At 37.0% G+C, this 27,122-nt stretch overlaps 1 protein-coding gene across 1 annotated transcript; it reads left to right on the top strand.

Annotated features, from left to right (window-relative positions):
• The first annotated feature begins 903 nt into the window (after positions 1–903).
• Positions 904–18,274, top strand: RSAD2 (radical S-adenosyl methionine domain containing 2). The gene is made up of 6 exons (XM_036751118.1): positions 904–1,260; positions 6,823–6,984; positions 9,206–9,435; positions 14,063–14,212; positions 16,189–16,221; positions 17,346–18,274. The coding sequence occupies exons 1-6, from the start codon at positions 909–911 to the stop codon at positions 17,508–17,510; spliced, it is 1,092 nt and encodes a 363-aa protein (XP_036607013.1). The 5' UTR covers positions 904–908; the 3' UTR covers positions 17,511–18,274.
• Positions 18,275–27,122: the final 8,848 nt, after the last annotated feature.

Raw genomic sequence — 27,122 nt, 5'->3', positions numbered from 1 at the left:
TTTTCATGTCTCCATTAACCATATTGGGGGAAAAAGGCAAGAAAAATCATTGAAAAAAATAGAAGGTTCAATCTTCACTCAGAATTCATCACTCCTCTCTGGAGGTGGTAGCATTTGTTTATCATGAGTCCTTTGGAATGGTTGATTTACAACTTATTGTCAATTAGTTAATTAACTCTTACAGCCAGAAGGTGCTGGGATCACAGTACCTGATCCTTAGCAAGTGACAGGAGATGAAAGTAATGAGAAACAAAAAGATTTAAGATGAAATACCCTTTGCTCCTTTGTTAATTATGGAGTTAGTGTTCCAGAGGGCTCTTGGGAAAAGGCAGACTGATTTAGAGTAGAACAATGGGAAGACTATAGGTGACAGAAAAAGCTTGCCTCTAATACGCCCCTCCCAACTTTAGAGAATCTTTGATAAAGCTAAAAATCATATGTTAGAATAAGTCTAGTGATATCAGAGAGCCTGAGTACAGCTTCAAAGGCACAGTTTAAAATAAGAAAACCTCAGGAAGTTTCCCCAAAATCAAAGCAAGACAGTGGCATGCTGGAAAATATCTTCCAAAGATTCTCAAGTGCAGTACTAAGCTCTAAGTTTCGGTACCTCCCCAAGGCATCCGGAACACTACAATATTGTGCTAACAGCAAGTAGTAGGTGAAAGAGGGAATCCTGAGAAAGTAATTTCGTTTCTTCATAACATAGATTATGTAATTTCTTGTCTGGGTTCCAATTTTCATTTCATTAAAGAAGGAAACTGAAACTACTCAACAGAAAAGGAGAACAAGAAGTGTTACCTCCCACACGTGACACAGAAGCTAGCCCATGACAGCCCTGTTATTTAACAGCAGGATTTGAAGTGAGCTTCAGTGGTGTGCTGTGCACAGCAGTCAGAGAGCCGGCAGAGATGTGGCTGCTCACGCTAACAGGCTTTGCTGAGAAACTACTTTGTGTTTTCAGCCTCCGGCTGATGTCTCTGTGGAAGATCCTGATACATTTGTACTCCTCATCTGGGACACTGCTAAGGTCTGCAGGTGGCAAAACGAGCAGTCCACCCAGGGAGAAGAAAGAAAGAACAAGAGAAGAGAGTGAAGGAGCTGAAGATGCATCAGGGGTCTCCGTTAACCCTGTCAGTGTCAACTACCATTTCACTCGCCAGTGTAACTACAAATGTGGTTTCTGCTTCCACACTGCTAAAACATCATTTGTGCTTCCCCTGGAGGAAGCCAAGAGAGGTCTCCTTATGCTTAAAGAAGCAGGTGAGTCTGACTTGAAGTTCTTCAATGCCTAGCATATAGTGCTGATAAGACATGCGTTTAGAGTCTAAAGATTTAGCTTCAAGTCCTGACTCCACCACCTCCCATGGGAATTTAGAATTTGGAGGTCTGTTAGAGAGCCTCCGGAGCCTCTGGATTCTTAACGTTTTGTGCAATGGATCACTTTGGCAATCTGATAAAGTCTAAGGAGCCCTTCTCAGTATTATGTCTGTTGCATTCAGTTAGAGGTAGGTGAAAATAAGAGATGTAAATGTTTTTTCTATCCAAGTTCACAGACTTCTAAAATCCATGGAACCCAAGTTAAAAAGCCCTGAAGCAGTGGAACCCTTTATTTTTATAGATGAAAAGACAGTTCCAGAGGGGTGAAGCAGAGTGCTTGAGATTGCACAGCTAGCAAGTGACAGAGCCAAGACCAAAGAGGTTTCTGACTCTAAATCCCATTTCTTTATACTAGCTGTGTGACCTTAAGCAAATCACTTCCTCTCTCTTAGCCTCATTATGTCGCCTGCCAAAAGAATAAGTTGAAGTAGATGATGCTAAAGATGTGTTCCACCCCTATAATCCTATGATTATTTCAGTATGCTGTGTGTATTTGTGTTTAGATATGTATGTGTGTATATGTAAGTGTGTAAGTTGGGAGAGGGATGACAACACTGAAACATGAAGCCCTTTTGCTGATAGGCTGAAGCTCTACTCTGGTGTGTTGTTCAGTCCTTTCTTTCCCAGCTAACATAGACAATTTTTCTGTTTTAAAATGTTGAAACAAAGTTGAAAATGAATCCCTGGCCCCAGCCAATCCCACCAAATCTAATATATATTTATTCCACCAGAGTTTGTTAATTGGGTCTAAGAAAAGAAGGGGGAAAAGTACCTTATCAGGTGAGATAACATTACAAAAGAGTTTATTCCACCACATGAACAATGTTCAAACAAACAAACTGATAGGGGAGGAGCTGAGTCATGTTACAGAAGCTTTTGTGGCTTTATGGCAGGATTTGAATCTGATGTATTAAGAATACAAAAAAAAAAACCCTTTAAGCATGGATGAGTTGTGACTTGTGCCCTTGAAGGGACCTTTCAAATTAAAATCACAAATCGGTTTGAGTGTTAATAATTTTTTTTCAAAATTATTTTTTTCTGGGATACTCTAGTGCAAGAAATATCTATAATATTTTCTTTGGATGTCATGTCAAGTTTACTCCCTCAGAATTCTCAAGAGAGGAAAAGTTAGGGCAGATAAAAAGAAAACCTCTCTGAACTAGGGATTGGAAAATGGTAGGCTGAGGTTTGTTCTGCTGAGTTTAAATCTGTTCAGAGTTTTCTGAGTGATGTGCAGTGGACAATGGTCCACCAAATGAATACACAGTACCGTGTTGATATATCCATTCTCAAGGGAATGGCTTATTCATCTCTTCATTAAAAAGCCACAAGCCAGCAATTTGCCTTTAGGAAACAATTTATGATTTTGTCAGGCTTCCCAATCACTGGGCATGCAGCCTCTGAACCAAGCAGACTCTACCTTGAACGTAGAAGTGTCAACAGAGTTGTAATCATGGCCCACTTTATATCTGTGGACTACTTCTGTCCTCCAAAGAGAAAAAATGGTGTCTGGTCACTGAAGAGAGACACTACATCTTTCTGTGACAAGGCACTTTCCTCACAACCACCCTGTGAAGAATGTAGTATAAGGATCATTAATTACATTTTACACAGGAAGAAACTGAGGTTCAGAAAGTTAAAGAAACTGACCATAGTCACATAGCTAGTAAGTTAAAGAGGCAGAATTTGCTCTAAGCCCACTGACTCAAGGTCCACTGTACTTGGCACTATACTATATTACTGTACTTCTAATACTGAAGTTTGAATGGGAATATTAGTCACGATGATATCACAAATTATAAGTTGCTGTCTGAAATAATTAAGGAATATTTCAGATATTTTACCTGTACCTTCAAAACTGATTTTGAGAATGGGTAAATACCTTAGAAATTATCTAGTCCAAGAGTTTTTAAATCGATGTTTATGGATAGACATAAGGGGTCCATGTGTATATTTAAAAGGATCTGAGAATTTTTTAATATTTGATAACTGTTTTTCAATATAATTGGTTTCCTTTGCAATCCTATATATTTTATGCAATGAATTTTACATTATTCTGAGAATGGGTCCATAGACTATACCAGACTGCCAAATCGGTCAATGATACAAAAAAAGTGAAGGGGAAAAAAGTTAAGAATCTCTGAGTTAGTTATATTGATTTAGGACCAAAGGATTTAGAGCTGGAAGGGATCATAAAGACCATCTTGTATAATTCTCTGATTTAAAAGTGAGGAAACTAAGTCCTAGAGAGGGTAGGTGGTTTGTTCAATGGCCTACAGAAAGTGACGGAGCCAAGATTTAAGTCCATAACTCCTAGCTCCAAATCCAGCCCTCTTTCCACTGCAGCATGCTGCCTTTCCTAGAGTATGAGACATTTTAGAATTATGGTTCTAGAATTGCACTGTCTTGTTGGAAAGTAATGACTGTAAAACACTTTATGAGGTTTGAGCAGAGAAATTTAAGAGAAACAGAAACAACTTTGTGTTGTTTTCCATCATTTTTCAGTTGTATCCAACTCTTGAGACTCCATTTGGAGTTTTCTTGGCAAAGATACTGGAGTGGTTTGCCATTTCCCTTTCCAGCTCATTTTACAGATGAGAAAAATCAGGAAAACATGATTAAGTGACTTGCCCAGAGTTACACAGCAAGTGTGAGGCCAAATTTGAAGAAAGTTTTCCTGATTCCAGGCCCAGCCCTTTATCCTCTCTGCCACCTAGTTGTCTTAGACTTCCTACTTTGATCATAACATTTCTCTAAGAAGAAATGTTTAGTATTCAAAGGTGTGGCTTTTTCTGAGATGTATTACACAATTCCCTGCCTTCATAGAAGAAGAATATTGATCATAATTTAGCTTAGTTATGACTCAGGGTAATCATAGTGAATATCAATTATAGTACCAAACCATAATATAGAGATGCCTTAGGCCGTGTACTATTGATGTGTGAAGGCCTGTTTGCCCCTTCACTGACTGCCCATAGACTGTTCCCAATGTTTTACCTCCTCTGGACCATTTCTGGTCTTTATCATCAAGGGATCTGCTTCTTTTCATGAATGGTTGTTTATGCATCTACCCTCTGCCACTTATTCTTCTGCGCACTGCTCTCTTTTCACTCATTATTCCCCATCTTCCCCATTTTCTTCTGCTCTTTCTTTGTTTTGTTTCTACTTCTTTTACATTTCTAGACTCAAAGACCACAAGGTCTCTCGTAACCATTGTTGTCCAGCAAGTCAGTGCTATTATAGAGAAAAAACTAAAAAAAATAGTGTGTTAGCTAATATTTTCACTGGTGTTTATATTTGGAAATTTATGTGTTTAACTAACTTTCAGACCTTTGAAGATGTAGTAGGTGTGAAGGCCATGTGTCATAATATCTGTCCCACATCCAGCAGTTAGGATTTTGCAATTAATTCTTGTACTTCTCTTTAATAATTATGTTTTTGGTCCAGACCCAAGATTTCATTAGCATGTACTTTGTTGGGGCGGCAGTGTGGAGGGGACTTTCATGGTGGAAACTACTTCTATTAAACCTTTTGATTTTTGAAATTAATGATGTGTGAGAAACTGTAAACAGTTGGTCTTGACTTTTCCCAAGGCCAAAGGTATTACAGTCAGAAAGATTTAGATTAGACTCTGGGAAATTGAAGACATTTCCAAGAGAGCCTGCGATAACAACCTCATTTTACAAATAAAGAAACTGTAGTCTGAGGTATTTACATGACTTTTCCAAGATCACATAGCTAGACTGTGGTAGAGATGGAAATTGGATCCAGGTACCATATTGTCTCCTCATTTCATAATGTCTCCACCTTAAGAAATGCATCTTTTTAAAAGACAAGCCTTTCTGAAGTTACTTGAATGAAAAGACAAATACGCTAATAATTAGAGCTGAGCAAAAGTCCAAAAGGTTGCCACCAGTAATTCCCTTCCCCCCTCCCCAAAATTCTTAGAGCTGAGCTGGATAGCCACTGTTATTCCTGGCTGTCCTTCTTGGTATTTGTGTAACCTTAGGCCAATCACTTAACCTTTACATTCTTCAGTTTCCTCATCTATAAAAAGAAAATATTTGGACTACAGGATTATAAGTAGAAGAAGGGGAGGGTGGAAGGAGGGCAGGTTGCACTAGATGGTCTTTATAATGCTATCCAGGTCTGAGATTCTGGAATTTTGTGAAAGACAGGGTTAATAAAATGTTTCCCTTACCATCTAGTTGCTATGCACTAAATTACCTGTCAGCCATATAATTTCCTAATTCCATACTATGACCCTGGGCCATGGCCCACTTTCCAAGTCTTTCTTGACTATTTTGGACCAAGTCATTTTCTCCTTAATCTCCTTAATCCGTTGCATAATATCAAACTTTCTTGGTTCACATCTTAACCCTCCAACTGGACTATAAGGCTCCTGAGAGAAGAGACTTCAGACCTTGATGGAACATTAGAAATCCTCTAGTCCAAATCTTGGATAGATGAGAAAGCCAAAGAGTGGAAGGATTAAGTGACTGGCCGAAGGTTACAAAAATGTCAAGAACAACAACCAAGAATAAAACTCAGTTTATCAGATCATAGGATCCAGGATCATAGCTCTGGAGCTGAAAAGGACCTCAGAGGGCAACTAGGCCAATGTCCTCATTTCACACTTGGGGAAACTGAGGTTCATAGAAATTAAGTTATTTACCCAAGTTTACACATAGAAAATATCAAAGGAGGGAATTTGAACACAAGTTTTCTGACTTTAAATCCTTCATATCACACCGTGTCTTATACTTCATTGTTTCCTGGAAATATTTCTGGTACCCTGTACAATGCCTTGTACATTTTAAATGCTCACCCAATGCTGCTTAGGAGTGAATTAGGTATGTCTACAAAAACATTTGACAATTAAATCTAATTGAATTAAAATTTTATTACCATCATGTAAAAACCAAAATTTTTAAAGCTAGTTATTTTGAAATTTAAAAATACTGCATAGTAATTATCAATATGAAATATCTAATTGTTGTTAAAATAGTTTTTTTTCTATGTACATAGTAGATGCTTAATGTTTGCTAAATGAATGAAGATTGTTTCTAAATTAACAAACCCAGAAACAAAGCACTCTGTAAAGGTCAGCTATAATCTGTTTAACAGTTCCTAGGGTGGAGGCAGCTAGGTGGTGCAGTGAGTAGAGTATTGGCCCTGAAGTCAGGAGGACCTGAGGTCAAATCTGGCCTCAGACACTTGACACACTTACTAGCTGTGTGACCTTGCGCAAGTCACTTAACCCCAATTGCCCTGCCTTCCCCCCTCAAAAAAAAAAAACAGTTCCTAGTGTGCTACTTGAATATAAGCACTGTTTTTCATTCTTTTATTCTGACTCCTTGACACAGGGCTTTGCATGTAGTAGGTGTAGAACAGATGGTTTCTTAATTTAAATTAAAAATATTTTTTTGCTCTGCCCTTTGACAGGTATGGAGAAGATTAACTTTTCAGGAGGAGAGCCATTTCTACATGACAGGGGAGAATTCCTAGGCAAGTTGGTGAAATTCTGCAAAAAAGAACTAAAACTCCCCAGTGTCAGTATCGTTAGTAATGGGAGCCTAATCAGAGAGAAATGGTTCAAGGATTATGGTGAGTGACATTCTCAGGTGCTAACGTGTTTGGTATGTTGTGTGCTACTTTCTGTTATTGTTGGAGTCTATTCCTCCCTTCTCTCAGAGGACTGAGACCGGCTGTGCTGGGGAACTAGAATGGGGAAAAATCAAAACTCCCAGAAACTTTCTGCAATCTATATGTATAGCTTCAGTTGAGCAGAGATCTGGGCAAGTAACAAGTATAGGTTTTGGAGCTGGAAGGAGCTTAGAAATCTTGTGGTCCATATTCTCATTTTGGAGCAGAAGAGACTGAGGCCTGGAGAAGGAAAGTGATTTTCACTAGCTTATCCATTTAGTGTGAAGCTAAAGCAATATTCCAATCCAGCTCTTCTGATTTCCAATACATGATATCATAAGGCCTAGAACATAGATCATAGGGCTATAACTCTGAAGACCATCTAGCCCAAGGCCCTTACTTCACAAAATCGAGGAAACTGATGGCCAGGGGGACTGTGACCTGCCCAAGACCACACAGATACAGGAAGTAATTAGCTGAGATGGGATTCAAATTCAGGTCTTCAGATTCCAAATTCAATGCTCTTACTACTACACTATGCCATTCATGTTCAGAAGAGAAGGAAATGAATCAAGACTAAAGGCTTCAAAAGATTTATGAGCAAGTGGAACTTAAGATGCACCTTGAATGATCAACTGGATGTATGGCATAGTTGAAATAATACCTAATTAGGAGTAAGAAAAGTGGGTTCTATTTTCAGTTCTTTCCAGCCTTGTTAAGTTAACAAGTGTCTCGGCCTTAATTTCCTATCAATTAAATCGGGGTATTGAATTAGATCATCTCTAAAGTTCCTTCTTCAACTCTGTGAATCCTGTGGTAGAAGATGGCATTGTAAGCAAGAGGAACATGGGTAAAAACTTGGACATGATCATGGGGTCATGGGATCATAAGATTTAGAAGAGGAGGGGACCTAATAAATTATCTAGTCCATCTCCCCTATTTGCACAGAGGAACACACCTAGGTCAGAAAGGAGAAGTGATATTCTCAAGGTCATATGGGCAATAAGTAGCAGAGCTGTGAGTTCCTATGACTCCAGTCAATTATGTGTTTGGATTGACTAGAATGGAGGGATACATTGGAGAAAAGCTGGAGATAATAATTAAAGAGCTAACATTTATACAGCTCTTCAGGCTTTTCAAAGCACTTAATATACATGATCTCATTTGAGCCTCACAACAGGTCTGTGATATAAATGTCATTGTTATCCATAATTTACAGATAAGGAATGTAAGATTCAGAAATTTGCCTAGGATCAGACAGCTAGTAAATGTCAGAGTCCTTTCTTTTCTTTTTTATTTTCAGAGTCCTTTCTTAAATGAGGGGGTTGGACTAAATGGTCTTGAAGACTCTTTCAACCTTCTCACAGTCTATGCTTCTATGTCTGTGTTCAACAGCTGGTACCATTCCTTTACTTGACACTTGGCATTATCAATATCCATTTTTAAAAGTTCATGTTTATTCACACTTTACAAAATATATGTACATAAAAAGGAAGATTTACAACAGGAAAGATTGCCTTGCATGCCACACAAATTCCAATAAATTCATGATGAGATCACATATGACTATGAATCTAAATCAAGCTAATCTTCACAAGTCCATTCCCTAGCCAAACCAAGGATATAGAAAGCAACTGTTGTATAGGAATTCTGTCTCAGGGAGTTGGGAAAGAAACAAACCTTTTTTAATAGAATGCAAAACATAGTAGAAAACTACCTTGGACTTCATGTTTCTCATCTAGAAAATGAAGGTGTTAGATTATATATGGCTTCTGAGGTCCCTTCTAGCTTTTAGATCTATAATCCTATTCACAAATGCACAAGTAGGTACATATATATGACTATATAAATACATACAAATACATGCTTATATATACACTGAGATATACATATAAAAATGCAATACACATGCACATACACATAGTATTTGCATATACATATATACATACATATATGTATATATATGTGTGTGTATATTTTTATATATACATATATACACATACACACACACACACACCACACACACACACACACACACACACACACACACACACACATATACATATATATATATATATATATATATATATATATATGTACACAATGATGAAGATTTATAATCTATTTACTATACCTAGTTCTTGGAACAGGAAAAGTAAATACTTTGTTTTTTCCCCTCCAGGTGAATACCTAGACATTCTTGCTATTTCATGTGATAGTTTTGAAGAGCAAATCAATGCACTAATTGGACGTGGACAAGGGAAGAAGAATCACGTGGACAACCTGTGGAAGCTGAGGAGGTGGTGTGCAGATTATAGGGTTGCTTTCAAAATCAATTCTGTTATTAACAGATTTAACATGGAAGAAGACATGAATGAGCAGATTCAATCCTTAAACCCTGTTCGCTGGAAAGTAAGTATATCGCAATAGTTGTCAGATTTTTTTTTTAATAAAGCAACATTTTAAAGAGGTTGTTGGCAAAATTTGGGACAAGTCAAGCTCAGTCAAGCTTGGAGATGAGGGACATAGGTCCTAGTTTCAGTTGTGTCACCGGTTGTATGGAAGCATAATTCTCTACCCATTCTCAATTCTCCACCTAAAATATTCTTAATACTCTATCTAAAGTATTACTGGTGAATATCACGATGCCTAGAAGCCTTCTCACACCTATCTTTCTCAACATCTTTGAGAGACGATCCACTCATGAGGCCAGAGACCTTTCTCTGGTTCTTTTCCTCCTTTTACAAAATAAGAATGATAGTATGGGGGAATATGAGGAAAAAAGCTAAAAGAGATACTAAACACAAATATCTCAAAGGAAAGACTGTGTGGTATTATTACTATTTTCTTTAAGACAGTGATAGGAATCAGACTTGTGGTTTAATTTGCATAAAAAACTTCCAGGTGAGAAAACTTCCTCTCCTAATTCAGGACAATACCTTTGCTTCAACTCTACCACCACTTCACTGGAAACTTAGACTCAGACTTTGGAACCATGCTGTGCTCCAGTCGGCCTTTTTTGGCCTTATCTTTGCTCACTAAGGCCTCCATCACAATTTTCCATGTCCCCCATGTGACTTCTAGTTTTATATATTATCTTCTCCCATTAGAATGTAAGCCCCCTGAGGCCAGGGACTTTCTTGTCTTTGCATCCCTAGCTCTTAGCACATTTCCTGACTCATAGTAAAGCATCTTATAAATGCTTTATCTAACAATCTAGATATTATCTGAGCTTGTAGTCTTAGAGAATTGCTAGCCTAGAGCAATGAGAGACTCAGTGACTTACCCAGGGTCACACAACCTGTAAAAATTCAATAAAAACCAATACTTTCGTAAGAAAAAATGGCTCATTGATAAATGAGCTTGTACCTAAAGGGGAAAAAATATTCTAAACAGAAAATATAAGAGGCAGCCTAGACTAGTGGAAAGGGATCCAGCCTTAAAGCCAGAGAGATTTGCATTCAAGTTTGACTTCTGACTCATACTGGATTTGCCACCCTGGGCAAGACTCTCAGTCTTTCAGTGCTCTAGGTGGCTCTAAGATGATAAAATGGAATCCTGTGTCTAAGACTTTCATTTGTTCTATGGTTGCAGAAAAAGGGAAGGATCTTGTATTTTGCAGATATTTTTAATTTTCTTGATAGTTTTTTCATTGTATTAATTTCTAAAGGTATCCCTACCCCTTTCCCTACTTGGAGATCTCTCTCTCTCTCTCTCTCTCTCTCTCTCTCTCTCTCTCTCTCTCTCTCTCTCTCTCTCTCTCTCTTGCAATAAGTAAATAAATAAAAAGAAATTGGGAAATAAAGCAGTTTTGCAAATTTGAACACATTATGAATCTGAGAGTATACTCACCATTCCACACCTGTGTTCTTCACCACTGCAGTGAATGAAGGAAGGTGAATTTTACCAACAGTTTTCTGAGTATTTTTACACAGTGTTCAATTTACTTTTTTATCATCACTCTTTCTGTTTAAATTGTTGTGGTCATTGTGGATATTGTTTTCTTTTTTCTGCTTACTTCATTCTGCATCAGTCCATGTAAGTCTTTCCATGTTTCTCTGAACTCATCATATTCATCTTTTCTTATGCTGCAGTCATATTCTATTATATTTGGATATGCCATAATGTGTCTAGCAATTTCCAAATTGTTGGACACTTAATGTGATTCTAGTTATTTGCTACCCCATTAAAATTTTTGCTATGTATATTTTGGTAATTATAGGACCTTTCTGTTATTTTATCTCCTTAGGCCTTCTCCTTAGCAATGAGATCTCTACGTCCAAGAATAAGAGTGTTTTAACTACTTTTGAAAAAAAGATGACATAATTCTAAATTGTTTTCTAGAATGGCTGGATTGCTCTACTAGTATATTAGTGGCAATCTTCATATCATCCCAACCACCACTGTTTCTTTCCATCTTTTGTCATCTTAGCCAACTTTGGGGACATAAAGTAGTACCTTGAGTTGTATTCATTTGGCTATCTCTCATTATTGATAATTTGGAGGACTACTACTGATACAATGGAGGAAAATAACTGACTCTAGAGGCAGATGACCACAGTCAAATTCTGCCTTTTATATGTTTTAGATAACTATTTATTCACATCCTTTGCTAATCAATCGAGGAATGGTTTTTGGTCTTATATGTCTGTGTTAATTATTCATATATCTTTAATATCTGGTCCTTACCAGAGATACATGATGCAAATATTTTTCTCAGTTAATAGATTTCTTTCTCATCCTTGCTACATTCACTTTGTTTCTGCAAAGACTTTTCAGTTTTATATAATTGAAATCATTTGTTTTAACATTGTCCCTTGTTTTATTAAGAATTTTCTACCATACCTAGCTGTAGCTGTGAAAGATGTCATCAATCTGTTTTTTCCCAGCCTTTTTTCTTTGTAATGTGACCTTTTGCTCACATATTTCCAATTAGAACTTATTGGAATATATGGCATAAGATGCTAGTCTGAACCCAGGACTTGCTAAAATGTTTTCCAGTCCTCCCAGCAGCTTTTGTCACATGCGAAGCTCTTTGTGATGTATTTTCTTTTGTTTTATTGAACACTGTGTCAGTGAATTACACTGGTTCCAAATCTTGCTTATCTAGATTGTTCCTCCACTCTATTTTTTTTAGCCAATTCTACGTACTCCTTGTGATAATTTGAGAAGTGGAAATGCTAGGAGAAAGTATATTTGAGTACCACAACTTCAAAGAAATACTCAGGTGGTGGTCTTTAGTATTTGGGAGGGTGTAGGGAATGATCCCTTATTTCTTACAATAGAATGAGATTGGCTGCTAGCTAAGTAATGACTGTCCTTCAATATGTAATAACAATTGAGTCTCTGTTCTATCCCAACTTTGGCACACTTAGCACATCTAGAAATATAGAACTTTAGACTGAGGAGGTTATCATCACCTTAAAGAATTCACTAGGCCAAAACCAGGTTGACAACACAAAGGTCATGGCAGCCAGGGAAAAAAGGGGTGGGTTTGTGAGATGTTTGTTTAGTGGTTTAATGAAAGATATAAAACATTAAAGCACTCTTTTCTGCTTGCAGGGAATGAGTGAGTTATTTCCTTCTTTATGACCTAATGGGTTTAGACAAGATGATCACTGACGTCCTTTCAGGCCCTAACTCTCAGTGATCCTATGACCCCCTTGAACTCTGAAATTCAATAATTCTATAATTATCAACTTGGAAAGCGTTCACTCATAGTCTACTATAAAGTAAACCTTGCCAAAAATGTGTACTTTTATCTTATCTCCTCCATTAAGCATAGAATCTTTTTTTAAAATATTCAGGTTAATTTTACGTGTGGGCTGTTGTAATAGCCTCCTAATTTGACTTCTTACCTGAAGTTTCTCCCTTCTCCAAATCATCCTCTACACAATAGCTAATTATATTGATAAAGTATGGGTCTGAGCATCTCAGTCCCCTGCTTCATAAATACCAGTGGCCCTCTATCCCCTCTGGGATGAAACACAAACTCCTCTGGCATTTAAAGACCATTACGGTCTGATGGCATCCTACCATTCTAGCCTTGTTGAACAGTCTTCTTCATATAATCTATAATCTAGCCAAACTGGAGTTCTTGCTGTTCCTTACACAGTTTCCTACCTGCTATATCCATGCCTTTACATAAGCTATCCCCCATTCTTGGAATGCCTTCCCTCTTCATCTTTACCTTTTGGAATCACTTTTTATCGTTCAGTCATTTCAGTCATATTCAACTCTTCATACCCCGTTTAGGGTTTTCTTGACAAAGATACTCTGGTGGTTTGCCATTACTTCTCCAGCTCATTTTACAGATGAGGAACTGAGTCAAGCAAGATTAAGTGACTTATCCAGGGTCACACAGCTGGTGAATGTCTGAGGCTAGATTTGATCTCAGCAAGATGAGTCTTCTGACTTCAGACCCAGCGCTCTATGCACTGTGCCATCTAGCTGCTCCTTAGAATCACTAATTTCCTCTAAAATTCAGCTCAAGTTGCATATCCTACCTGAAATCTTTTCTGATTCCCCCAAGAATCTAGTGACTCCCCACAAATTACTTTGTGTTTATTAATTTTGTATATACTTGTATTCGTATATATTGTCTCCCTTTAAAGCCTGCAAACTCTTTGACTGTTGCCTTTTTGTCCTTGTATGCCCATCACCTAACATGATTGCCTTGCACATTCTCTTTAAGCAGATCTAAAAATTATATTAGTTGAAATTTACATTTAACCTATCTGCCACTTCCTGGAGTATATACAAGAATAAAAGATATGTAAACGTAAAGGTCCTGTATAACGGATGAATAATAATTAATGTTATTATTTAAAGCATCTGTTGAATGTTTCTGCTGCTAAGTGAAATTCTTCCTTCTTTACAGACCTTACAGGAACTACTTATATGTCCCTGAAGTAACATTTCTGTGCAACAAACTTGTTTAATTCAAAGGGAGTTCTGTGTGTAAAGGAGAGAGAAAGCTCTGATCCCTTAATAATGAAAGGTACTTTGAAGAAAACAGTGACAATGCTGTGTCTTTCAGGTGTTCCAGTGCCTAATCATTGAGGGTGAGAATGCTGGGGAAGATGCCCTGAGAGAAGCAGAACGATTTGTTATTAGCGATGAGGACTTTGAAAAATTCCTAGACCGGCATAAAGGCGTCTCCTGCTTGGTACCTGAATCTAATAAAAAGGTAATGTTGAACAAGAGCTATTTCTTTTACTGACAGAGATACAGACTAAGCATAATGATATCAGCATTAGAAGATCATTGATTTAAATCTGGAGGGGACTTCAGAGGTCATCTAGTCCAAGACCCTCATTTCATTGGGTGGGGAAGAAAGCCCAGTGAGCGGAAGAGTCTTGCCCAAAATTATATAGGTAGGAAGTAGCAGAGACAGCATTTGAATCCGGGGCCTCAGACTCCAAATCCTAAATTTCTTTCCACTCTACCATGGGAGAGTGGATTTAGGGTCCAAGGAACTCTTATTTGAATCTCTCCTCTCTGTGGCCTCACGTAAATGACTAAGTTCTCTTCGCCTCAGTTTCCCCATTTGTAAAATGAGAGGCTAAGCTTTTGTCTTTTAGCTTTACATGTTATGAAAGAGATTTTTTTTTCATTCCTAGAAGTCCTGCTTGCATATTTTGAAAAGAATTTTTCATTTTTCTGTCTGAGAGGCAATATGATCTAGTGGGAATATATATATGTATATATGTATATATATATATATACATATATATATATATATATATATACATGTGAGAAAGATGGACGTTTGAGAGAGAGAGAGAGAGAGAGAGAGAGAGAGAGAGAGAGAGATGAAGTACATAGAGTATTAGGCTATTTAACTTGAGTTCAAATTCAGCCCTCGGACACTTCCTTAGCTGGGAGGTCTGAGAAAATCACTTCGCCTCTGTCTGCAGTAGCACCTACCTCCCAAGGTTGTTGTGAGAATCAAATGAAATATTTGTAAAGTTCTCTGTAAACCATGAAATGCTATTATTATTCTTTTATTTTTGGCTCTAAGTATTTGTGTGAGCATATACAAATTACTACTTCATAGAATCTCCCATTTGGAAGGGCCTTTAAAGGTCATCTAATTCAACTAATACCAGAACAGGAATCCTCTTTTTACAATATTCCTGAAAAGAGATCTTTCATTTTCTGCTATGTAGCAAGCACTTATAGTGCACTGTAACAGATATGGGGTTTAGGGTCAGAGAATCTGGTTTTGAATCCTGGCTCTGCTAATACTTAATTTTTACTTGTATAACCCAGGACAAGCTACTTTCCCTCTGTGAGCCTCAGTTTCCTCTGCCGTAAAATGAGGTAATAATACTAAATGACCTCTGAGATCCGCTTTAGCTCTAAATTTCGATGGGGAAGTTATTACTTGTGGCTCTACCAAAGCAACCCACTTAACTTTTGGATAGCTCTAATTGTTAGCAACTATTTCCTGATGTGGAATCAAAAGCTGACTCTCAACACTGTCTACCAATTGTTTCTAGTTTGGTTCTCTGTGGCAAAGCAGAATAAGGTTAATCCCTCTTCCATTTAACAACCTTTCAAATACTCAAAGATAGCTATATTTCAACCAGTCTCCATATGGCATGATCTCCAGGTACCTCACCATCCTTCAAATTATTTTCTAGTTTTCAATGTATTTTCGGAAATAGGATACTCAGAACCAAACACAATACCCCAGATGTGACCCATTCAGGGTAGAGTATATAGGATCACTACTTGTCAAGGCTTTAATGTTCTTGTTTGTATAACCAGGAGGTGGGACTTCATGACCTGTCAGTCTCCTTCTAGCTCTAGCCTATGACAAATAGACTTTCAAAGATCCATAAGTTCATCCATGTGGGTACTCCTTCCACTGACATTGACCCTTCAAAAGTTGCCATGGTCAAAAGATTCACCATTTGTTAGTCACCCTTTCAATGGGGAGCCTTTCTGGACCTCAATGCAGAGACAGACTGTCACCAGCCCTGTAGTGAAATATTGCCATTGTAGCAGGGCTTGACAGCTCAGTGTCTGCTGGCATAAACTTCAAGGACTGCAGGTCATCTCCATGTTGCAATGGAGCATTTGAATAACACTTTAGTGGATCATGTTAAAAAAATCTGAAATTAAATTTTTGATAATATTTTTTCCTTTGCATTGCAGATGAAAGATTCTTACCTTATTCTGGATGAATATGTAAGTCAACAAGTTATAAAAACAATATTGCTTGCAAATCAGTTAAGCACAGCTATACTTGTGTTTTAAGGAGCTAAGCCATGTGTAAAGTTTTAGATAATTCTTAAGCAGCATGTCATATTTTTAAAAGAATGATATATTAATGAATATTTTTCTCATCAAAACAAATATCCATTTAAGGTTGTTTATGGAAAATGTTCATTGTGACGAAGGATTTTGTTTTTAGCCTTCTTAGAAACTAATTTGCTTTACAAGTGTCAGAATCCATTTTAGGATTGAGACTGTGTCTATAGGACACTAGATGGAGTAGGGATCTGGCAATTATTCAGTAAAACTGGTTATGGTAGAAAACCAATCTGTATGATTCAAAAGCAGAGTTTTTATTTTTTTGTTTTTGAGAGCAAAATAATTTCTTTGGGACAGTTAAAAGAGTGTTGGCTTGGATGTCAATAGACTTGGCCTCCCCTACTAATATCTGGGTAACCTTGGGCAAGTGATTTCACCTTTCTCAGCCTTAGCCTTCCCATCTGTAAGTAAATGGATTGGACTAGAAGCCCTCGAGCTCCCTTCTGGCACTAATGTTTAATGATTCTTTCTTTTTTTGATTCTAAATCTCTCATTTGGCTGTTGACTTTTCTTAGAGTAGCCAAATGAACTGCTAGATCACCACTTTGCTCCATGAAAACCACATCTGAACAAAAATGTGGTTTTGGAAATTTTAGTTTATCTCAATTCAACAGAAATTTGTTGAATTACTGCTATTAAGTGCTGGGACTGTGTTAGACCTAGTGATGAACACAAAGACATAGCCTCTACCCACAAGGAACTTAAGATTTCTGCTTCTGTTTCTCCAAATAAGCAACAGTATATGGCACTATGTAATCCAACAAGCAAAAATACAGGCTTAGGACTCTTAGCACCTTAGTATCCACTTACTTAGTCAACAAGCATTTATTAAGTACCTATTCTGTGTCAGGCATTATGCTAAGCTTTGGTGAAAAAAAAAGAGGAGGCAAAAACAACACATGTAAGGCCAAGGGTTATTAGGCCCTTATTGAATGTCAGAGATGGGAGGTGATAGGTGCATTTCAGAATGTACTAATTTTCCATCATAAATTTTCTAGATGCGCTTTCTGGATTGTACAAGGGGCCGAAAGGATCCTTCTAAATCAATTCTGGATGTGGGAGTAGAAGAGGCCATAAAATTCAGTGGCTTTGATGAAAAAATGTTTCTGAAGCGAGGAGGGAAGTATGTATGGAGTAAAGCAGACCTTAAACTGGATTGGTGAAGATCATGAAAACATTGATACACGAGAAAAAGGAATGCTTAAGATGGTCATCTTTTTCAACATTGTAATCCTGTTTCTAAATTGCATCTGAACAACATCATTTTTTTTAATCGTGCAGACTCTCCATAGGATTTTAGACCTCACAGGTCGTCTTTTCTAGCACCTTCATTTTACAAAGGAGGAAACCAGCAACTACAGACATTGCAGGATGGTGCATGTTAAAGAGACAAATAGGAAAGTTTAACAAGACTTAAATGCCTCTTGCAGTTCCCAGTATGATCACTAGGGGGCACAGGGCTGTTATGGAATACTCTCCACGGTAGAAAGTCAGGTCAAACTTTGTAGGCTTTTGCTTGGAGGTAGCAATGACAGTCAGAAAAAAAATGGGTAAAACTATACCCATGTTTGTTCAGAATGATTTTCTAAGAATAGCATAGCCACTGTAATGAAAATAATGCCCTGTTATTTGGTTGAATTGATCTTTCCAACAGATGGGAAAGAAAGTTTGTATGCATGTGTTTTGTTTTGTTTTTTTAATTGTTTTTCCCACCCTGGTTAAGTTTTGTCTAGGGCATTAGACTTGTAATCAGGAAAATTTTGGTTTGAATCGTTTCTAAATGGTCCTTTCCAGTTTTAAGTATATAGTGCTATGATCTCTCCAACAACCTAGTTTACCCCTCACTTATTCAAAATCTGGCCTACTATTTTAAAGCGTTCATTCATTCATTTAATAAACATTTCTTAATTACCTACTATGTGCTAGGCACTGTGATAAGCACCAGATACAAAAAGAGGCAAAAGACCCTCAGGGAGCTTAATTTCTAATGGGAGAGACAACATGCAAACAAATATAAACAAAACAAGCTATATAGGGGATAAATAGGAAATAATTAAGAGGAACAACACTGGAATTAAGAGGGGTTCAGGAAGACTTCCTATAGAAGGTGAATTTTAGTTAGGACTTAGTGGGATTTTTATTATTAGTTCATCAGTTTAGAGTTGGAAGGGACTTTAGAAGGCATCTCATCTACTGCCCTCATTTTAAAGATAGACAAACTGAAGAGAGAGAAACAGAGAACTTACATAACTTGCCCAAGGTCTGCTAGGCATTCATTATCAGAAGTGAAATTTGGCTCAAGGTCCTCTGACTCTACAGCCAACACTTTCTCCTCCTAATACACAGTATTATTTAACTTCAGATGTGATTGTGCTTCAGTATTCTGGGGGTGGGGGTGGGGGTAGTATTTAGAGACAAAATATCCATTTCCAAATGTTTATGGTCTAATGTATCAGAGTTGGTTTTTTTGTTGTTGTGTTTTTTATATTTTGTTTTGTTTCATTTCGTTGTTTTGTTTTGTTGTAGTGTCACTTCTTTGGAGACAAGGAAATTCCTAATTCTAGTCATTTCTAAATCAATACTATAGCACTGTCTCATATTTCTCTAGTGCTTTAAGGTTTATGAAATTTTTTTTTGCACAATAAATCAGTAAGGTATATAGTTCAAATGTACTTTTTTTGGCAGGAAAACAAAGTCTCAGAGAAGGGAAGTGATTGCTCATGCATACACCATTAACTACATATGTTTAACAGTGCTATATCTTGAGTAAAATTAAAACAGAGGAGTCATATGTTTAAAAAAAACAAAACCTCTTTTGTTTAACCTACATCAATCAACAAGCATTTATTTTATTAAGAGCTTGCTGTGTGTCTAGTGCTATGGTAAGAGCTAGGGATACAAACTGAGAATGAAACAATCCCTCCTCTCAAAAGAATATAAATTGAGTGTTAATAATAGTTGATTTCATATATATATATATATATATATATATTATATATAGTCTTCTACATTTAAGCTTATGTTATTATTATGTGGAGTTTTGACTAGCTAGAATCAGAACTAGAAAGTTTGATGCTCAAGGCAAATCACACAAAATGGCTCAGGGAAAAGCAGTTTGAAATATTCTCTCAAAGGAACTTTTTAAGAGAAATTCAGTTGAGAAGCATAGTAGAGAGATGCCTAGCCACAAATCCCTTTGGCAAGAGAGACTCTCTTTTGGAAGTGTACCATCTGATAGCGTCTTACTTTGACCAATTATTCTTTATAAGGTGCTAAAGTCAGTTATTTATGTGGCATAAGGATTATCAGTGATGCTAGTGCCTTCTAAATTTCAGTGCCCTGAGGAAAAGTGTTTATGTCTCCACTCTAGTTTTGTCTCTATACCGTAGAGGTAAAGGTTTGCCAAACAAGGCAGAAGCTATACCAGAAACTGATTTATTAAAAATTCTAACCTTTCAAGATGGGCTTTCTTGTAATAAGCTATGTTTGATGTCTTTGATTTTGTTGGTATGTAAAAATTATTTTTTCTAAGTAAGTATGTAGATGAAAGTTTGTTTTCTAGGATATTTTTCTTGTATATGACAACACTAGACATTAGTGAAATGTTGTACATTGAAATGAATTAAAATATTTTTACATCATTCATTCCTCTATATATGTTGTTGTTATTTACAAATTGTTCTTCAGGCTCAGCTCACTTCACTTTGCATCAGTTCTTAAAAGTCTTCCCAGGTTTCTCTGAAACCATCTTTTTTCACTATTTTTCATGACCTGATAAGGTTGTATTATATTTCTGTACTTCAACTTGTTCTACCTGTCTCCAACTGATAGGTACCCCTTTAGTTTCTAAATTATAAAAAGAACTTAATAAACATTTGAGTTATTATAAATATTTATGTACATATAGTTCACTCTCCTCTTAGATCATGCATTCTTCTCCAAGTATCACAGTGTACTTAAGCCTGGGGTAAGGGGTGGCGGGGGGGGGGGGGGGGGGGGGTGAGCGCTATTCTTAGAAGCAATTATGTACATTTGTAAAAAGCCTTTACTAAAAGCTGGTATGTTTTAATAATCAGTAAAATTATAAGCAATTAACAAGTACACTTCACATAACCTGATCAGCACTAAGCCTTGATGTGATAGGATAATGGAGAAAAGAGTTTCTGTATTATCTTACAGATTTGGGCAATGACCCAAGTCTGTGAGAGGGAAGTGAAATCCAGAGCAAATGTCTCATATTATCATTTTGCAAGTTTGCCAGGGCAATCGAATGACCAGAGAATTATTTTACAGAGCTCGAAAAAACAATAACAAAAAATTCATCTGGAAGAGCAAAAGGCCAATAGTATCAAGGGAATAAATGAAAAAAAAATGTGAAGGAAGGCAGCCTGGTAGTTCCAGATTTTAAACTATATTACAAAGCAGTAAACATGAAAACAATTTGGTACTGCCCTAAGAAATAGAGTGATGGATAAATGGAATAGATAAGGTATACAATACACAGTAATAAATGACCATAGTAATCAAAAATTTGATAAACTCAAAAATCCAAGCTTTTGGGGCAAGAATTCATCATTTGACAAAAATTTCTGGGAAAACTGGAAAGCAGTTTGGCAGAAAGTAGGCCCAGAGCAACATCTCATGCTGTATAGCAAGATACGGTCAAAGTAGATAAATAATTTAGACATAAAGGGTGGGGGAGCATGAACAAATGTACCTGTCACATTTATGGATAAGGGAAGAGTTTATGATCAAACAAGAAACTTCAATTTGATATTTGCGATTGCAGACATTTATAATATATGGAATAGAGACTCAGTGTGGCATAGAGAATGGAAAGCTGGCCTCAGATTCAAGAATACCTGGATTCAAGTCTTGGCTCTGACACATACTGGTTGGGGGACCCTAAGAAAACCATTCAACCTCTCAATGCCTCAGATAATTCTCTAAGACTATAAATTGCATGGCAGATACTGTTCTGTATTGGATGAGAAAATTTCTTCGTGGGACATTCACCGGATGACAAAAATCATAGGAAGATCCCCCTCCTTCCTCCCAAAGGATGATATTAAAGAGTTGAAGAAACTACTAATCCCAAAGTCCTGATGTTTCTCTCTCTCTCTCTCTCTCTCTCTCTCTCTCTCTCTCTCTCTCTCTCTCTCTCTCCCCCTCTCTCTCCTCCTCCTCTTCCTCTTCCTCCTCCTCCTCTTCCTTCTCTCTCTCTTTTTTCTTGTCTATGTCATTCTCTGTCTCTGTTTCTAACACACGCACACACAGTTCAGCAAATATTTATTGAGTCTTCACATCAAGGTCTTCTAATGTTTCATAAAGATGACTCTGGGTTTTCATAGGTTATGTCAATAAAGCACAAATAGCTATAGCTTCTAAGATGGTCCCAACAGTGGTCTATGTATTTTTTATTCGAGGATAAGCCTTGTTAAATATAGAGTGGCTACCTCAACTCCCTCCCCAATCCAATCCAATACATTCTCTGCATAGGTGCAAAAGTGATTTTCCTATGGTACAGGTCTGACAACGTTAACATTCTATTCAGTAAACTGCAGTGGCTCAGAGGCAACAGAGAGAGCCATTGGAAATATAAATTCCTTTGACATTTAAAGCCCTTCACAATGTCTTCACTTTTCCATATTCCTCCCCATATACACACTCATGGTCTAGCCATATTAGCCCTGCTGTTTCTTTACCATGATGTTCCTTCCTCTGTGTCCTTCCACTGGGTGTCCCCTATTCCTGAAATTCATTTTTTTCCTCATTTCAGTCTATTAGAATCCATGGTTTCTTTCAAGACTCAGTTCAAATGTCAGCTTTTTCCTGATTATTTCGACTCCTATGGCCATTCCTCCCCAAATTGCCTTGTATTCAGTTTTCATATATTTTGCATATTTTGTACAATCTCAGATATGTATACGCTGTTTCCCCTGATAGAATGTAAGCTTATTGAGGTTAGGGTGTTCCATATTTGTCTTTGTATCTCCATTGTTTTACATAATGCCTCAAACATAGCAAATGCTCAATAAATGTTGACTGATTGATCATCAGGGGATGATTAATTAATTTCTTTGGTGAAAACAACTTCTATGAAGCATCTTCTAAAGTGTGATAAGATTATGATCTCCATCAAAAGATCAAAGTCAACAAAATCATAAATCTTTTCAAGTGTTGAAAAAGAAATGTTGGTCAAAGCATGGTGTTAGGTGCTGGGGATGCCTACTGGGGAAAATGTTGGTCCCTTCCCTGAAGTCATGTATGGAATCAGTAATTCAAATCAGGTCTTAATTTTGGGAAGTTCAGTCTTAGACTACTTCTGTTTCTGTGGCCTAATTAACTATTTTATTAGACTGTATATTAATTACGAATAGAGGGGTTTTTTGTATTTGTATCACTAGTACCTGCCACAGTGCCTGTCAGATAGTAGAAAGTTTTCAAAAACATATTTTTTCCAGAGAGCAAAAATTTGTATCTTACCATTTCCCTCCCTTACCCATTACCTCTCCACCCCAATGAGAAGTAGGAAAGGGGGGAGGGAGATGACAACAACAACAACAAACATTTGCAAACATGTATAGACAAGTAAAATAAATTTCAGCACTGGCCACGTCCAAAAGCCTATGTCTTATTCTGTGCTCTGAGTCATTCACCTCTTTGCCAGGAGGTAGGTAGCATGTTTTATTATTAGTCCTCTAGAATTGTGGTTGATTAGAGTTCTTAAGTCTTTCAAAGTTATTTGTCTTTACCATATTGTTGGCATTGTAGACACTGTTCTTCTGGTTCTGTTCACTTCACTCTGCACCAGTTCTTGTGCTTTTCCAGGTTTCTCTGAAACTATCCCCTTCATTATTTTTTTACAGCACAATACCATTCCATCACATCCATAACTTGATCAGCTATTCCTTGATTTTTGAGTATCCCCTCAGATTTCTTACTGTCTCAAAAAGAGGTATAAATATTTTCATGCATTTTTAAGTTTTGTTTTCCTTAGGACTAATCCCTTACTTATTCTACCCTCTCTCTAATTCTCTTTTCTCCTTTTTCCCCTTCCCCTCCTGTTTCCCTGCTGAGTGAAATGCATTTCTGCACTCAACTCTGTGTGTGTATGTATTCATGTTGACCAGTACAAGTGAGAACGAGCTTCAAGTATCAACTACTTCTTCCTCAACCCTCCCTCACCTTCCTTCTTTTATGTATAGTTGCCTACTTGTATAATCTGAATGAGACAATTTCCCCTAACTTCCTTATCTCTCCCTCTCCACATCCAGCGTAGTCTTTTTTTTCCCTTTCCATTCTTCTTTTGACATTATCCAGACATAACAGAACCATCACCAGGCCTTCTGTTTAATTAGACTTCCTCCATGACACCTGATGATGATAGTGTTCATAGTATCACCTCCTCATATTAAAATGTATGCAGTTTATTCATGTTTAATCCTTTATTAATTTTCATTTGTTTACCTTTTTATGTTTCTCCTAACTTCTGTGTTTAAATTTCAAATTTTTATGCCGTTGTGGTCCTTTATTTTAAATCAGAAATGCGTGTAAATCTTTTATTTCATTAAAAATCCACTTTCCCCTGTAGAATTATACTCACTTTTTCTGGATAACTAATTTTTGCATGTAAGCCTATAATCTTTGCTTTTTGTAATATGGTATTCTAAACTCTCCATTCTTTTACAATGGTAGCTGTTAAATCATGTGTAATTCTGACTCTGGATCTTTGGAACTTGAATACTTTCTTTCTGCATGCTTTCAGTACTTTTTATTTGACCTGGAAGCTTTGGATTTTGGCTATAATGTTCCTGGAAGTTTTCATTTTGGGGTTTCTTTCAGTAAGTAATTTGTAGATTCTTTCTCTTTTTACTTTGTCCTCTAGTTCTAAGAGATCTGGGCAGTTTTCTTTTAAGATTTCTTGGAATATGATGTCTAGGCTTTTGTTTTAGTCATAGCATTCAGATAGTCCAATTGTTATATTTTTTTTCCTATATCTGTTTTTCAGGTCAGTTGTTTTTACTATGAAATACCTTACATTCTCTTCTTTTTTCAGTCCTTTGACTTTATTTTAATCTTTCTAACTGTTTCAAAAATGCATTGGCTTCATTTTGGTTCATTTTAATTCTCAGGATATTTGATGCTTGAGTAAGGTTTTGTACCTTTTGCATCAAGCTGTTAATTCCTTTTTCTAATATTTTCTTCCATAGCTCTCATTTCTTTTCCATCTTTCTTCTAACACTCTCATTTCATTGACTAAAACATATTAAATTCATTATAACTCTTACTTCATCTCTTCTAGTTATTCTACTTGAATTTATGCCCAAGCTGTGTTTTCCTTTGAGGCTTTGCTTGAAAAAAATTGAAGTCATTCTCTTCTTCTGGGTTTGTGTCTTGAGTTTCCCTATTATCATAATAGCTTCATTATGATTGGATTCTCTTTTTGCTTGCTCATTTTTCTAGCTTACCTTCTGACTTTGTACTTGATTTTAGGGTTGGGCTTTGCATACTTCTGTAGGGAAATTCTGGGTTTGTCCTGTTGTTGCTTTCCTGGGGTATTGGATGTTATGCTATTCTAGGATCTCAAAGACAGCTCAGGCTTGGGATTTGCAAGCTTTCTGAACTCTCAAAATATTCTGATCCAGGGCAAAATGTGATTGTTGCCTCCCTAGTCTGAGCTCTGCAAATTCCTGTCCTGGGTTTGGATCAGATCAGTGGTAGACTCTATCTGGATTCAGTCTCTGTCATCTAGCTGGTAAGTTATGTTGGTTCAGAATTATAAAACTTCAGCTTTTCCTTTGGTCTGGGATTGTGGCCTTGGTTATTCCTTTGAAAACTTAGGACTGGGCTAGAGGCTAGACATGATATGGGATACGAGCCCCATCATAGCTACTTGCTTCTGAACTTACTCCTCTCTTGACATACTGCCTAGGGTCTGAGATCACTAGGAGTCTCAGTGGCTATGGGGTAGGGAAGTGGAATAGATTTGCCCCAGGTTCCCTTTTCAGTCTGTCTTGAATCTGTGACTTGTAACTGGGGAGAGGGCAACAAAGTTGCAAGTTTGCACTCGACCTCACTGAGGTGCCTTGAGGAAATCTGGGAGACTCCTTCTTGCTCCAATTCACAGACTCTCCCTGGGTGTTGACATGTTCTAACTGTGGCTCCACACCAGGTTCCATCCCCACTGTCCATAGAAGTCTCTGTCTCTCTATTAGAACCTGTGCTGGAAAAAAATGACTTATTGTGATTTTTTCTTAGCTTTTACCATCAGGACTCTGTCTGATACATTTTCTAGATTTGTTTGGAGAGCAGGTATTTTTGTTTGCTTTTGCTTTTGGTTTGGGGGAAGTTGATAAAAGCTCCTTGGTGCACCGCCTCCTTCTACTCCACCATCTTGGCTCTCTTCCTGATTGATTGGGAACTTCATAGAATCAATCAATTACTCAAGAAACCTATATTTATTAAGTATCTGCTTTGTGGCAAGTACTGTAACAAAATGTATTGGATCATAGGATTTAGAGTTGTAAGGAATCTTAACATCTAGTTCAGGGGTGGTTTTCCCTGGACCCCAAAGAGGTGTCTTGAAAGATCTCAGAGGATCCATAAATTAGATAAGAAAAATTACATTTTAATTTTCACTAACTTCTAATTGTCATTTAGCATTCCCTTGATTATTTATAAATATTATTCCAAGAAAGGGTTGTCAGGTTGCATTAGACTGCAAAAGGCGAAGAATCTAGTAAACTCTATTTACCAATATGAAAACTAATGACTACAGAAAGGAAATAATTACTTGCCCAATAAATACCACATAGCTGGGAAGTGGCAGACCTTAACAATATCTATTACCATTGAACCACTCCTTTTGGAACACATTCCTTGACTCTGCTCCATTGGCTGAAATCCACTGGGAAACTACTGTTGTCTTTCTCTTATTATGCAGTGGTTTGTTTCAGGAAGCATCACCATGTATGTTTCACAAATAAGCATTTTGGTTAATGGTGGGGAGAGAGCTGCTGTTGCCTTTAAGCTTGCATCATCTCTCTCAGACAATCCTTGATGTTTCACTGTAATAGACGGAAAAAGAAGACTTGTGAAATGAAAACCACAGAAAAATTTTTAAAAATAATTGGGAGTTGTCTTTGAATGTATTTGTACTTAGGTTTGATTATGGGTATATCTTAAGTACTAGGAAACAATTTCAATCAATAAGCAGGCCACAGTTTACAAGACCTGCCTGAGGAAGAACTTGGAGGTTGTACAATTTCCCCATCCAGACCTGGCTTAGCTCCCTACAACTAGCTCTATAGCTGTGGATAGTCTAATAATCTTTCAAAACTGCCCTGGTGCAGGAGAGGTTAGTAAGTGGGTTTCAAAGGGCTTTTTGTGGATTTGTATGCAATAACACATACTGCAAGGCCAGAAGAACAATTTATATAATTACCACAAAAATAGAGAAAAATAACATATATATATATACATATATATATATATAGATATAGATACAGATACAGATTCAGATACAAATATAGATATAGATATAGATAGATATAGATATAGATATAGATATAGATATAGATATAGATATAGATATAGATATAGATATAAAAGTCTCCTAAATTCAAAAAGAAATAAAAGGGCAGGAAGATGGTAGGTGGGGGAGGTTAAGGGAAGGAGTCTTGGGGAGGTGTGTAAGTTAAGGAATAGGAAAGCAAGGTAGCTGATAGTAAAGTAAAGCAGAGGAGGGATAGGAATAGGGTAAGAGGCAGACT

Source organism: Trichosurus vulpecula, chromosome 3 (assembly GCF_011100635.1).
Source record: "Trichosurus vulpecula isolate mTriVul1 chromosome 3, mTriVul1.pri, whole genome shotgun sequence".
Taxonomy (NCBI): domain Eukaryota; kingdom Metazoa; phylum Chordata; class Mammalia; order Diprotodontia; family Phalangeridae; genus Trichosurus; species Trichosurus vulpecula.
Note: the sequence above shows the minus strand (reverse complement) of the source record. Positions and strands in the feature narration are given on the sequence as shown.